Below are 12,983 nucleotides of genomic sequence, written 5' to 3' on the forward strand. Positions count from 1 at the left end.
TTCTTGAAAAAAAATAAGAGACCACTTAAAATGATCAGTTCTCTGATTTTACTTTTTATATATTTGAGTAAAATGAACATTGTTCTTTTATCCTATGAACTGCTGACAACATGTCTACAAAATTCCAAGCAGAAAATGAGGAATGGTCAAAAATAACAAAAAAGATGCAGTGCTTTCAGACCTCAAATAATGCAAAGAAAACAAGTTCATTCATTTAGAAACAACAAAACTATTGTTTGAACTCAGGAAGAGTTCAGAAATCACTATTTGGTGGAAAAACCACGAGGTTTTCAATGGGGTTCACTGCAGTGGTGTCTTCATGTTTTCCAGAGCTATGCATTTATTGACTTGTATATACATGTGTATATATCTATACACTAGCTAGCTAGCAACAAAGCTAGCTAGCAAGGATCATGATGATCTTAAAGTCTTAAAAACTCTGTAAATTGAGTCAGTGCGTGCTGCAGAAACCCTGAACTTGTAGCACAAGGTTTGTGTATAGACAATGAAAGCTATAAAACCTGCCTATCAGGTGTCATCTGTGCACATGCTTAGGCTTTCATCCCTGGATTCTACTTCTCGCTAGTCCTTTTTTTTCTGCACACACACTGTAGGATTTGAGGGAAAGAAAGAGAAGGACGGAAGAGGAGACCGGGCGAGAGAAAAGCAGTGTGATGAGGTGCGGTGCAGGGGGAGGTTAATAATGAGAAAGTTCCAAAGAGCTCCTCCGACCGTGGAGGAGTGGGGCTTGGAGAGGCTTCAGGGGCTTTGGTGTCTTTACGATGGCCCTGATGCCAGAGCTGAAGTAGTGTGGAAGTCAAAGCCCCGGGTCGCCGTCAGCTTTCCCCCGACCGCACCTCCACATCCGCCCACCTGCCCCCCTCCTGTGTTGCAGCAGCGACCTGCCCTCCACTCCACCCCCCCCACCCTCCACCTGGGGGACGATCCCAACTGCTCCAGCATTTCCTCTTTTGTTCATTTTCTCCTCTTCCCCCCCTGCACCCGGTCCCCTCAAGCGGCAAGGCCCGTTTTGATTTCCCTATAAATCCTGGTTATGGAGTGTGGAAGTGACTTGATCCCATTATTCTACTAGTATAAAACTGACCAGAGGTGATTCAGAATGAAATTGTAACAGTCCTCGGATATGCCAGGGGGCTAAAAATCTCTCCTCTCCCTTTTTAAATATTAATGATGAGCCATCAGTAAAGAAAATACTGAACATCAGTTGGAGGAAGGAATTAAACAGATGTGTCAGACGCGCCTTACATCAGCAGTGCAGTAAATTATTTTCTCTTTGGTAAATTACACTGTTTCTTGATGGTCTAAAATTAGCAGATGTCTGTGTGTGTGTGTGTGTGTGTGTGCGTGTGTGGGTGTGTGTGTGTGTGTGTGTGTGTGTGTGTGTGTGGGCTGGTTGACAGCAGTATGAAACTGTTAATTTGCTGTCGCTGTAAGCGTGAGCAGAGACTTTCTTCCTTCAAGTTGTTCAGATTTGCTGTTTATTTTCAGCGTTTGCAGCTTTAAAAACGGATGTTGCTCTCTGATCAAAGTCAAAACTGGAGTCACACAATTCTCTTTATCACATAGAATGTGTTTTCCAGCTCTTCTAAATAAATACATCCAGCAGCTAGCACTGGACCAGCATTTTCAACTTTTTACAATATTGTAGGGCACGTGTGTCACACTCAAGGCCCCGGGGGCCAAATCTGGCCCTCCTTTGCTTTTTTATGTGGCCCTCTAGTCTCCAGATCACATCAGTCAGTCCCTCCAGTTTTTCACAAATCTACAAAATTCATACAAAATCAACAGATTCCCACTTTTTTTTTTTTTTTCCCAGATTTTTACTACACATTTTTCTTAGAACTAGCCAAAAATAATGGGTTTGAGTGACTGACCTGTAGCCAGGTCAGTCTATGTTAATGAAAAGTAAAAAGTTAGTAGGACGAGGGGGAGAATGTTTAGTTGTTGGCAGCAACTAAACATTCCCTCCTCCAGACCAAATGTAGCTTATATGGAGAGAAAACCTGAAAGAAAATGTAAGATAACCCAACTAATAGTTGTTGTGTTGGTAAGTTTGCTCCAAAGCTTGGAATATTGTTCCAAGCTTTGGAATATTGTTCAAAAGCCAAATTTAACCTAAACATATCTTTGTCTTTCCCATTGATTATTCTCCTGTGTTTTTTTTTTTTCGTTGTTGGTTTTCATTATGCTGATTATTCAGTGATGTTCTCTAACAGAATCTGAAGCCTTCTAAGATCAGCCATACATGTGGACACATTATTAATTTGATTACTTCAAAAGACAATTGAATTTATGTAGGATAACAGAATAAAAGGGACTGAAGTTCGGCCTGGATGCAGGCTCAGCCCAAGTGTGGATGATGGGCACAGAGGGGAGCGGGGCAAGAGATCATTCTGGAGAATGGGGATACACTACACACTGAAACCCTTCAGTGTATGAAGAACAAAAGAGTGGAAGTGTGAGTATCTAAGCAGAAAGAAACTCTAGTCGAAGGACGAGTAAATGAACTAACACAAGAAATAATTAAATTGACAAAAGCTAAGCAAAAACAAAAATAAACTAAGAAATTATCAAAAAAGGAAAGGAAAGTGAATTAAATTAAAAAGTCCAAACAACAACAGATTAAGACAGTGCCATCACATTTAAACACCTGCTCTGTTCGATAACCAGAGAAGTCCTGGACTTATACTTTTTAACCGTGGGACTGATGTGAGTTGAGGACCAGCGTCTCTTTGACCCTCTGTCTCTGTGTTCTCCTTCCAGCCTCTGGACTACGAGAGCAAGAAAGCCTACACACTGAAGGTGGAGGCGACCAACGTCCGCTCGGAGCCCGGCAGCGGCGGGCCCTTCAAGGACACGGCCACGGTCAAGATAGTAGTGGAGGACGCCGACGAGCCTCCGGTCTTCTCCAAGCCCATGTACCTACTGGAAGTAAAGGAGAACGCCCCCGTCGCCACGGTGATCGGGAGGGTAGCTGCCAGGGATCCGGACTCCTCCGGGAGCCTCGTCAGGTAAGGCCGCCGCCAACCCCGAGCTAACGACTGAGCCCTTAGCCTTCACCGCCGGACCGTCTGTCAATGCCTCGCCACGGTAACCTGTGAAAGAAAAAGCTCTTTAATATCACTTTTAGTAAAAACTGGAGGAAGGTCTTTCTCGGCCTATAATGACTTGTTTTAATAAAGGGGTCGACACCGAGGCATCCAATTAAATTTCTTCGCGTCCCTGACCTTTGGAAAACGTGGAAGTGTCTCAGGCGCTGAGGAAGCGACCTCTGTGATTGCGGTCATTTTCAGAGATGACCGAGGGAAGACAAAAAAAGAAAAAAAAGAAAAAGAAGTAGTCGGCTACGAGTTAAAGAAAACCCAACTTTCTCTTCCAGTGTGCTGGAACAGAGTACCTTCTCCTCTTGTGTGACTTATTCTTGGAAATACCACAAGGGCACCTTGAGGACAGGTTATACAGGCAATTTCTCTCCCTCCACTTTGGCATTTCATTAATTCTCCAGTGACTTGCTGACCGCATTCCCGGTACAACACTCAACAGGTTGTGTGTAATTGCCTGGCGAGCAGAGAGCAGGCTGGGTTTCAGAGATTGGTTGATGCTGTAGAGCAGGACTGGTCCATTCTACTTTTACTTCTTTTTTTTTCCTTTTTTTTTCCCCCTCCTCTTTCGCATTTCTGGGAGCATTCTCATGTATAGAGATGAAATTGCCACAAGGAGGAATCCAGCCCTGAGGTTGCAGGATGCCTTCTCCTCTCTGTGATACAACATCTTTAGTCTTTTTTCAAAGTTCTTATTCTTATTCATATATGTTTGTGTTATAGATGTATCTAAAAAATGTATTCTTTAAAAGAATTTACTTTATATCAAATTCAGTGCTTCACAAAGTTCAATAAACATGCTCTGTTCTTTGTTTTTTCTTTTTGTTTTTTCCCCCGTTCCTATTGAAGGAGGAAGTGATTAAATAATGAATGAGTATGACTGCAGATGGCATCACCCTGCTGCTGAGAAGTTTTTGTGCATTTGCAGCTATAAATCTGCCCGTATATAAACAGCTTAAACTGGGTCATGTGCTGCCATCCTTATAGACAAGGTTGTCTGAATAGAATTAAGGCCTTAAAATACTTAAACTTTTTATTTTTAGTCCTGACTCTGCCGAAATTTTCCAAACTTATTTTACAAAATTCTTAAAGTGGCATGAAAAAGTATTTTATCTGTGAACAATGTCTATTCATCTGAAAAGGGTTACAAATGCATTTTTTTGTCCGATAACCGATTACTGACCTGACCTGAAAATGATCCAAAACCCGATAACTAAAATCCAAGCTCTAGCTTTGGGCTGTGGGATCTTTACACCTTCAAAAACCTCAAACTTTCTTAAATGTAAATTTTTTAATTGCGTATAATCTTTCTCACTTGGAGTGGTGGACTCGAAAGCCTTCCCACACTGATGGGCAGCCTGCAGGTGTCTTTCATCCTTGGAATTGCGTTAAAACACACGCAAGCAGCTTTGACGTAACTTAAAAGGTCGCTCACGCCCACAAACGGTCAGTTTAATTCCATGTTCGCTTAGCAAGATCGGCCTGTTAAGATTCCACTTTCAATTCCAAGTCTTTCACTAACATATTCCCCATTTTGGCTCGCTACTCGTTTTGTGTACAGAAACCTACTTTGGCACGCTTAAACATAATTTAAAAGTGTGCGTTTTGTTTGCTACCTCCACCCTCAGGCGGATGATTTCGAGAGCATCCATCACAGATGTTGAGAGCTTTCTTTGGGGCTGTCGGCGGGGGGTGAGATGAAACAAAGTATTGTCGTGCGGAGGCCCTGAGATGATGCATCAGCCTAAACCTCAAAGACAGTTTGATTGTACTTCCAGTCACGCTTTGTATTAGCCTGTAAGTCTGAGCGCCGCGCTGATAAAATGATTACAGGGCCGGGAGATTTTAATCCTACAAAATATACTGGCTGAAAGAGAGCCGTACCCTCAGCGAAGCCTTTTTATAACATCACAGCATCACAGGTGTTTCTTAATAATGAACAGCCTGAGGGCGGGGGGGGGCAGGGGGGAACCTCGCCAGATAACAGGCCAAAACTCAAACTTTGGCTCTGCCATTATTAGATATGATTCTGTAAGACGGATTAATACGCCTGTTCGGTTATGATGGGGTTTTTTGTCTTCACGGGCTTTTATGTATTCAGATCTAATATTTTTTCCATAAAACCTCAGAATTTTTTTTTACTAAATATGAGAAACAACAGTGAATATTTTAGCATGTGCTCTGACGCCATGCTCGCCTTTACAATTGAATTCCATTACATTCAGAGTAAATAACAGCACGCCTACATTTGTTCAGATTTCTTCTGTTCGTCAGATTTATGCAAATATGCTCAGTTTCCAAAAGTGACAAACAGGTTATCTTTCCTGGACAAAGATAAGATTGATCCACAAGATATATAGAAATATATTTAGAACCATTCAACTTTTTCACGTTGTCATGTCAGAGCCACCAGTTGTGGCGTATTTTACGCGACAGACAAACACAAAGTGAAGACAACAAAAATGCCTCAAAGAATGGAGAAAAAACTGCTTGCTGCTGGTACACTTGATTTTCCCCACTGTGGGACATTAAAGGACATTTCCATTCTATTCTAATATCCTTTATGGAGTTCTTTACCTTCTGAGTTACTTGTGCAAACATTTTTATTTTATAACATCTGCTTATCTTTAGTTTTTAGTGTTTGTTTCCATTTACCTGTCAGTTTCCTCTCTAAGTAGTAGAACTACTTTTAACTACAGAGGGACAATTAAAGGACCATTCTGTTCTAAAATAGATTGTTTCAAACCAAACATGAATCTGTTGATTACAAACCCTTTTCTTTTTAATGTGAACAAGAAGATGATCAATGTAGATGTATTTAGCAGCTGCTCTGTACAACTTCTTTCTGGTAATTGTGTATGTTATTTTCTTTGTGATAAACTATAGCAGTAGAGTAGCTTAGACTGGTTTCTTTTGTTTCTTCACTTTTTAGTAACTGACTTGAGTCGTCAGCTGATTAACATTTTCCTATCTGCATCTCTAGAGCTGATATAGAGATTTACTTCTTCCCGGTTGATATAGGAGCTTTGCCCACGTTTTTCAGCTGCTCTCAAACATCAGTGCTGTAGCTTTAGCTTGTAGCTTTACAGCAGCTAGCATGTGGCTTCCTTCTGCATTCCCTTTCTTTCCTGTCCAAGTGCCTCATAGGCAAAGTTCTTCCAAATGCTTTGCTGTTTGACTTGTCAGCTAAAGAGATTTTTCTTTTCTGGATGTACTCACCATGTTAGAGTTTTAAACTTCCAGCGGCTGTTCATAGGGGAACACGGGGTGTGAGTGTCTGTCGGCGGGTTTATGTGAATGCCCACATTCCCATAATCCCAAAAGACTTGAAGTTGTTACTGCAACAAATGGAAGTTCTTGAAAGTTTTACTGAACTTTCTCAATTCAAAACCTCTTTTTGCTATTGAATAAATAGACATATGAGCTCAACAAAACAAAGATATTTTTGTTTTTAATCTGTTGTTTAGGTTAGTCAGCTATCAGACTGGAGTAAAATGTTATTCTAACCATTCAGCTTTCCAGTGAATCAGAAACCCTTGATCATTCATGAAGCTTTCATAGAAATATGAACTGTGGACGTCTGTGCTGCTGCTACATGTTTAGCATTGAGATGCTGCATTAGGATTAGGCTTTGCTTAATTTAACTCCTTTTTGGATAACTTGAACGATAGCTTACCATCAGATCATTTTTTAAAGTAAAAATGAACCCCACTGTGCCAAGATAAGCAGCTTTGTTGTCTTTTGCTTTTCGCAGATGTTACTTTTCCGTCAGATATACGGGTGGACCAGAAACACCTGAATGCAAAGGTTCCAGCTCGGGACCTTTGCATGTAAAGGCCCCGAGCTGGAACTTTTAGATACAAAGGGTAAAGTTTTACCCATTGAAATTGTTGTAAGTAATTAATTGAAATTAATTTAAACTCCTGTCCCTAATCTTTGTATGTCAAAAATGTAAGGAACTATGCATCATTTTCATTCCTCTTCACAATTATAAACAACTTTAGGTTGGTCTATCAAATAAAATCCCAGTAAAATATACGGAAGCTTAAATTTGTAATATCGGGGGAAAAAAAATAAAAGTTGAAAAGTACAAGGGGTAGAGATACTTTTGCACTCAATTAAAAACTTTCAAAATAAATAAATAAATAAAAAAGGCAAACAATTAACTTTTTTTTCTTCTTAATCTATACCAGACTTTTAAGACAATGTATTTTTCTGTTTCCTGGACGGTGGCAGTAGTTTGTAAAGACTGACCTGTTCATGAAGAGCACCAGGAAAATATACCAGCATTACTGTTGATGCTGTCCAGCTATCATTGGCAAAAGCTCTCGACTCGACCCCCTCTGATTAGAATCACTCGCTGTCTTAATCCCCCCCACCCCTCCTCCCGGACCAGGCCAAGCCAGACTGACTCTAAAACACTCGCGGGCGAGTGCTCTGGTGGGCTGCCATGTCCTCATTCCACTCAGGAGACAAACAACCCCTCAGCTGTACTTAATGCATCCAACCAATAACCTTTCAGGTGCTCTCATGAAATACTCCCCCAGAGCTGTTTCTCCCCAGAGCCTGTGCTCTTTCGTTTTCTACCTGACTGATAACAGATAAAAAGCAATGTGACATCTGGCAGTCTCTAGGACTGTCTGAAAGAAACTTCTGGGTTTTAAAGAAGAAACTGTGAGTTTAATTTCTACAAAACTATTGACCATGCTGGTATTTTTTCCCTCTGTTTTTTATTAACTTCTCCCCCCCGACCCTCATCCCTTCCCTGTTTCTGTGTGGATTTCTAGGAACATAATTGCTTGTTTCTAGGCTATGTTAGTGGACAGCTGACATGCAGCATATGGTATTACAAGCACTCAAGTACATGAGCCAGGTTTGAAAAAAATAAAAAAAGACATTCAACGTTGGCTTTTTTTCTCTCTCACTGGTACATTCCTTTCTGATAATATTTTTTCATATTTTTTCTGATGTTCTATATAGATTAGTTTGGACCCTCCCTTTGGCTTGGGAGCCAACCTGAATAAAATACGGTGTATGAACAGAAATGGTCAGCATTCAGGATACGGCTAAATTAGTCCTACATCTGTGATCCTCCCGGAGGAATTCCTGGCCTAATAACAAGCAGGAATGTCACGGGCATTTTGTTCTCTATGGACAAAAATAAAAACAAATAAAAAGATAGGCTTGATCTTTTCCCCCCCTCCTCCAAATTTTATGACCACTGGGATGCAAACAATAATATATATTCATAGTCCAAAGACACTATGTTCTCCTAGCTGCTGCAGCGCAAACATAGAGTAGGACACTTCTGTGTTACGTATCTAATGGCATATAGACTGATAAAGACGAATAACTACTTAGTTCACTATTTAATAACCGACTGCGACTGAGTCATCAGCTGATTAGCATTTTTCTGTTAATTTGTACCTCAGTAAATTGTAGCGTTGCGAGATTCAGAACTTTGCCGAACAGATCATCTCTTCGAGTCGTAGTGTTAGCTTGCAGCGTTACCACAGCTAGCATGTGGTGGTCCTGTCTGAGTCTCTAAAACTAATATCTAAACAGATAACGTTAGCTTATGTCAGCCTGGGAGGTTTATTACTTCACTGTTTTGGATGCATGTCTCTAAGTTGCTCTTAAACATCAGCATCGTAGTGTTAGGTTGGAACGTTCCCACAGCTCGCATGTGGCATCCTTAGACATTCCCTTTTTTCCTCTCATGCTGTCTCATAGACAGAGTTGCTGTCTATGAGACAGCATGGACTTTTCTGAACTTTTTTGTTTGACTCGTAAGCTAGAGGTTTTTTTTTTTTTTTTTTCCCTTTTTCTGGATGTACTCGCCACCCATGTTAGCAGAGTTTTAAACTTCCAGTGGCTGTTCATTGGGAGGAGATAGGCCGAGTGTCTGTTAGGCGCTTAACAGATTCAGAGTGATGAAGACAGAATTGCTTTTATTTAGAATAACTGGCTACAAAAGACCACAGATGACAGCCCTTTTTAAAAATGCATTTGCATCAAATGCATTTGATGCATTGGCAAAGCGTCAGGTGTCATCACCTGTCTGAAATGTGTTTCTTCTATTTGTCCACACTTTGTATCAATATCGATACAAAATGTCCGATATAGGGAGTGTTCTGCCATGTCAGGACAGGGTTCGTTGCTTATTCAGTGATGTTACCACTGAATAAGCAACGTATTCAGTAATAACATGTTGCGACAGCTGATGAACATTCATAGCTAAGTGTCGTAATTAGAGCTCCAGTTGGGATTAAACCTCATATTCCCACCCTAATTTTGTGATCGTTTCACGGAGTATGCACTGCAAAACTGGATTATGATTGATTCATTTGTAGCCTGACAGACACATGTCAAAGGAGCATAAGGGTCTGGTAAATATTCCTTAAATGTCACAGTTTTTGTTTTGTTTTTTCTTAACATTTGTACCTAAGGACAAAACAATTTAAAATCTTCAAATATTCATTTAAGTCCGATTTTTTTATCAAAAGGAAGCTCTGATGGAAAACTAAGTGAGACGCTGACAGGCGGCATAGTTAATGAGGCTTAAAGACTGCAACCTGCAGAAGCTCCAACAGGGAGAGACGTCCTGGCCATGCTGTTTAACTGACAAGTAGTCTGGCAGGAAAGCTGTGCATTGAAATGTAAATAATAAAAAAAAAAAGAAAAACATCTCCACCGTTACAAAAAAGAGCAGCTTTTACAACAAGCTTTCTGATTTCCTTAAGATGGGAGGAAGCTGAATAGATCTACACCGAGTCATTCGAAGGGCAAAACATTTGGGCTCAGTTGCCCAGCCGTTACGTTTAGCATGTCGGCCGATCGGCTTTTAAACAGCTCCGTCCAGAGAGAGAAACGAGGCAACGACACAGACCAGCAGAGTCTGTAAACCCTGAAATTATTATTTTTTTAAAATCTTTTTATTTTTTTTTTGCTTTTAATTCTTTGCACATCACGTTGTCAGCGTGAGTGGCAGGTGGCAGAACATTTCAGGGTCTGTCTCCTTGCCTCCACGTGAGGCTGTCAGAGCCTGACTGGGATCCACTCAGTCTGCAGGAGAGCGGCTGCTCCCAGGTGGTTTGCTGCTGTCTGCCTGTCTTGAAAGTGCTCTGCGTCTGCAGGGCGTAAGGGTGGAGGGCGGGTGGAGGGTTTGGGAAGTGTTGGGGCACAGACAGAAGGGATGCGGGTTGGGGGGTGAGGCGGAGGATCCTCATGGACCTCTACCAGCCCTGCCGTCTGGAGGATTTTACACCATTTCATCTCAAAAATGGAAATGTCACGCCTCGGTACATCTCCCCAACAATTGGAATCTGGGCCAGTGGTTTATTTATTTCATTCCCTGCCATTCTTGAATAAGCAGCACCCTCCTTCACATAAACAGTTGTTGAGTTTGTCTGGTGTTCTTTCTCCATTTTTTTTGTGCTTTTCGCCTCTGTCCTCTTTCACCCCCCTTTTTTTTATTTCTTCAAGTAAAATACAGCCGAGCTCCTGCCAACAGGTCTGCGCTGATAGGGATGAGCAGCTCCAGTGAGAGATGGTATGAAACCCAGGTTGAGGAAGAAAAAAAATGAAAACAGGGGGCAGCAGGGTGCAAGTGTTAGAAAGGGTGTGTGTGTGTGAGAGTGGGACTGCAATGGGAAGAGCTCGAGACCCATCTGGATTGAACAGGAGAAAAAAAAGGTGACGACTGTGAAGGGGGACATGAGAGTGAGACGGGGCGAGATGAACGGAGACAGCGTGTCCCCCTGGCGGGAGGGGAGGAAACGGGGGGGGCTTGGAAACAGTTGTGCGGTGCACGGTGTAATTAGCTGACGTGAATCACTGCAGCTACATGCGTGTGTGTGCATTTTTGTTCTTTGGTTGTTGTTTTTTTTTCCAGTGGCGAGTAGGCTGTGTGTGACAGCCGCACACAATGGTGAGCACAACGTGTGGAAACCAAAGATGACCCATAATGACAGATTCTTTTTGAGCCAGTTTTTGTGTGGGCTTGTCCCGGGAATTGGCGGCCGTACGCGCTCCAACATGAAAGAGCAATTTCACACTTTCAAGTAGCTCCGGAAGAATCCTCCTTTTCTTTTTTTTTTGCACTCCAATTACATACCCTCTTCTTTAGTGTTTTTCTGCAGAGTTTATAAATTCCACCCGCCCTTGTGTTAAAGTTGTAAACTAAATAAATCAGTGGGTCACAGATCTGAACTGTTGGAAAATGTCCACCTGAGAATAAAAATGTTCCCATCAACAGAGGAAAAAAACATTTTTCCCATTATGCAGTTGCTATGGTCCAACAGTTGGAGTAAAATGATATGAGCTGGTTATTTTGTTGGGCTGGCTGCTTGGTTACTCGGGCTGTGTTGAGTTGTAACAGAAATGCTAGTTTTAGCTTGCTAACTGCAGTTTTAAAACAGCATAAACATAAGAGTAACAGCTCTACATAGATGAAAATATGTCCAGTCATATTTCTACAGTGGTGGGACCGCTAACTAAAACATTAGCTGTGCTAACCCTACAGCACCAATCATAAACATTACTCCCTCTAACACTAAAGAGCTATACTAAAGTGGCATATAGCAGAAGCTATTGCTAAAGAGCTAAATTCAGAGTTGTTGATACCCACCATAGGGCTTTAGTCAGAAAGTATCCCAGGACATCATTGGATTTTAAACTGTTGACTGTTCTGCAGCGATGCAGTCTGGGTACAAAATAAATGTAATATCCTGCACTGCATCACAGTGGAGAATGTGAGAAGAAAAACAGAAAGGCTCTTAAAACAATTGATATGGGAAATTTTTTGCATGTATTTGTTTAATAACACCTCTGGTTGTTAGTATTTTTCTGTCTACTTCATTTGTTTGTTTGTTGTAACTGTAGCTTACTCAATAAAGTTTCTTTAACTTAAACGTCCAAGTGCTTGTAGAATTGCTAACTGCTAAGCAAAACGTTAGCACAGATGTCAAACTTTATTCAACCAAAAGTTTTCAAAAGAGCCAAGTAAATTAGCGGATTAGAATTTATCTGGAAGCAAGAATTTGGTGGAACCTAAGTGCATGAGGTGTTTTTTGACGTCAGCAAAACAACAAAAGCTGAGAAATTAGCTGCCCACCACTGTCGGCTGTATGTTCAATACCTCAGTGCAGCTTTTAGATCTAGCCTCAAGCTAAACCAGTGTAACAAAATCAAATACACATAAATACAACAACTAACTATATATTTTAAATATCACAGACACTTTAATTTCTCTGAAGTTTGTTCACTGACTAATGCTGCTGATTGGCATTAGGTCCAAATTTCCATCCAAATCCATGGTTGACTTTGGTCATTTCTAATTCTGATAAATTCTTTAAAATTTTAGGATTTTAGGGGAAGGTGTATGTGCTAAATATATTCAAAGTTACCAAAACCGCTAAAGCGGGAACCACAAACTGTGGTTAATTAGTGGAAGTATGTCCACCACTGAAGTAGTAGTTGTCTTATTGCCAGGCAGTCAGCAGAAATAGGTTGCTCTACTTTATAATATGAAAAAAAAAGAGTATTCTGTATTTTTGGCTTTAGTTGTGTATCAACGCCACAAAAAAAAAAAAAAAAAAATCTGACATACTCGACTCTTACAGGCTGTGTGTTATTCCAGCTGCAGCTTTCATAGCTGTTGCTTTTTGCTGTTTTTACATACATGATATGTTATATTATGGTATATTTTGATGGAAAACCTTTGTTTACTACCTTAAAACCTGGATTTTTTTTTTTTTTTTTAAGCTTCTCAAACTGTGAAAATCCCATAACGGCCCCTGGCTAAAATCAACACATTGCTGCTAAAATCCAAACAAGAACACTCTTAACACACAGGCCAAT

General features: G+C 40.9%; 1 protein-coding gene across 2 annotated transcripts in view; it reads left to right on the forward strand.

Annotated features, from left to right (window-relative positions):
- cdh8 (cadherin 8) overlaps nucleotides 1-12,983 on the forward strand; it is a 146,778-nt gene that overhangs the window by 116,407 nt on the left and 17,388 nt on the right. For both annotated transcript variants that reach the window (XM_007560730.2, XM_007560731.2), the window contains exon 7: nucleotides 2,785-3,032. In XM_007560730.2, the coding sequence (XP_007560792.1) occupies nucleotides 2,785-3,032 (248 nt within the window). The remainder of the gene's footprint in view (nucleotides 1-2,784; nucleotides 3,033-12,983) is intronic.

The sequence above is a fragment of the Poecilia formosa genome, unplaced genomic scaffold (genome assembly GCF_000485575.1).
Source record: "Poecilia formosa unplaced genomic scaffold, Poecilia_formosa-5.1.2 Scaffold119, whole genome shotgun sequence".
Taxonomy (NCBI): domain Eukaryota; kingdom Metazoa; phylum Chordata; class Actinopteri; order Cyprinodontiformes; family Poeciliidae; genus Poecilia; species Poecilia formosa.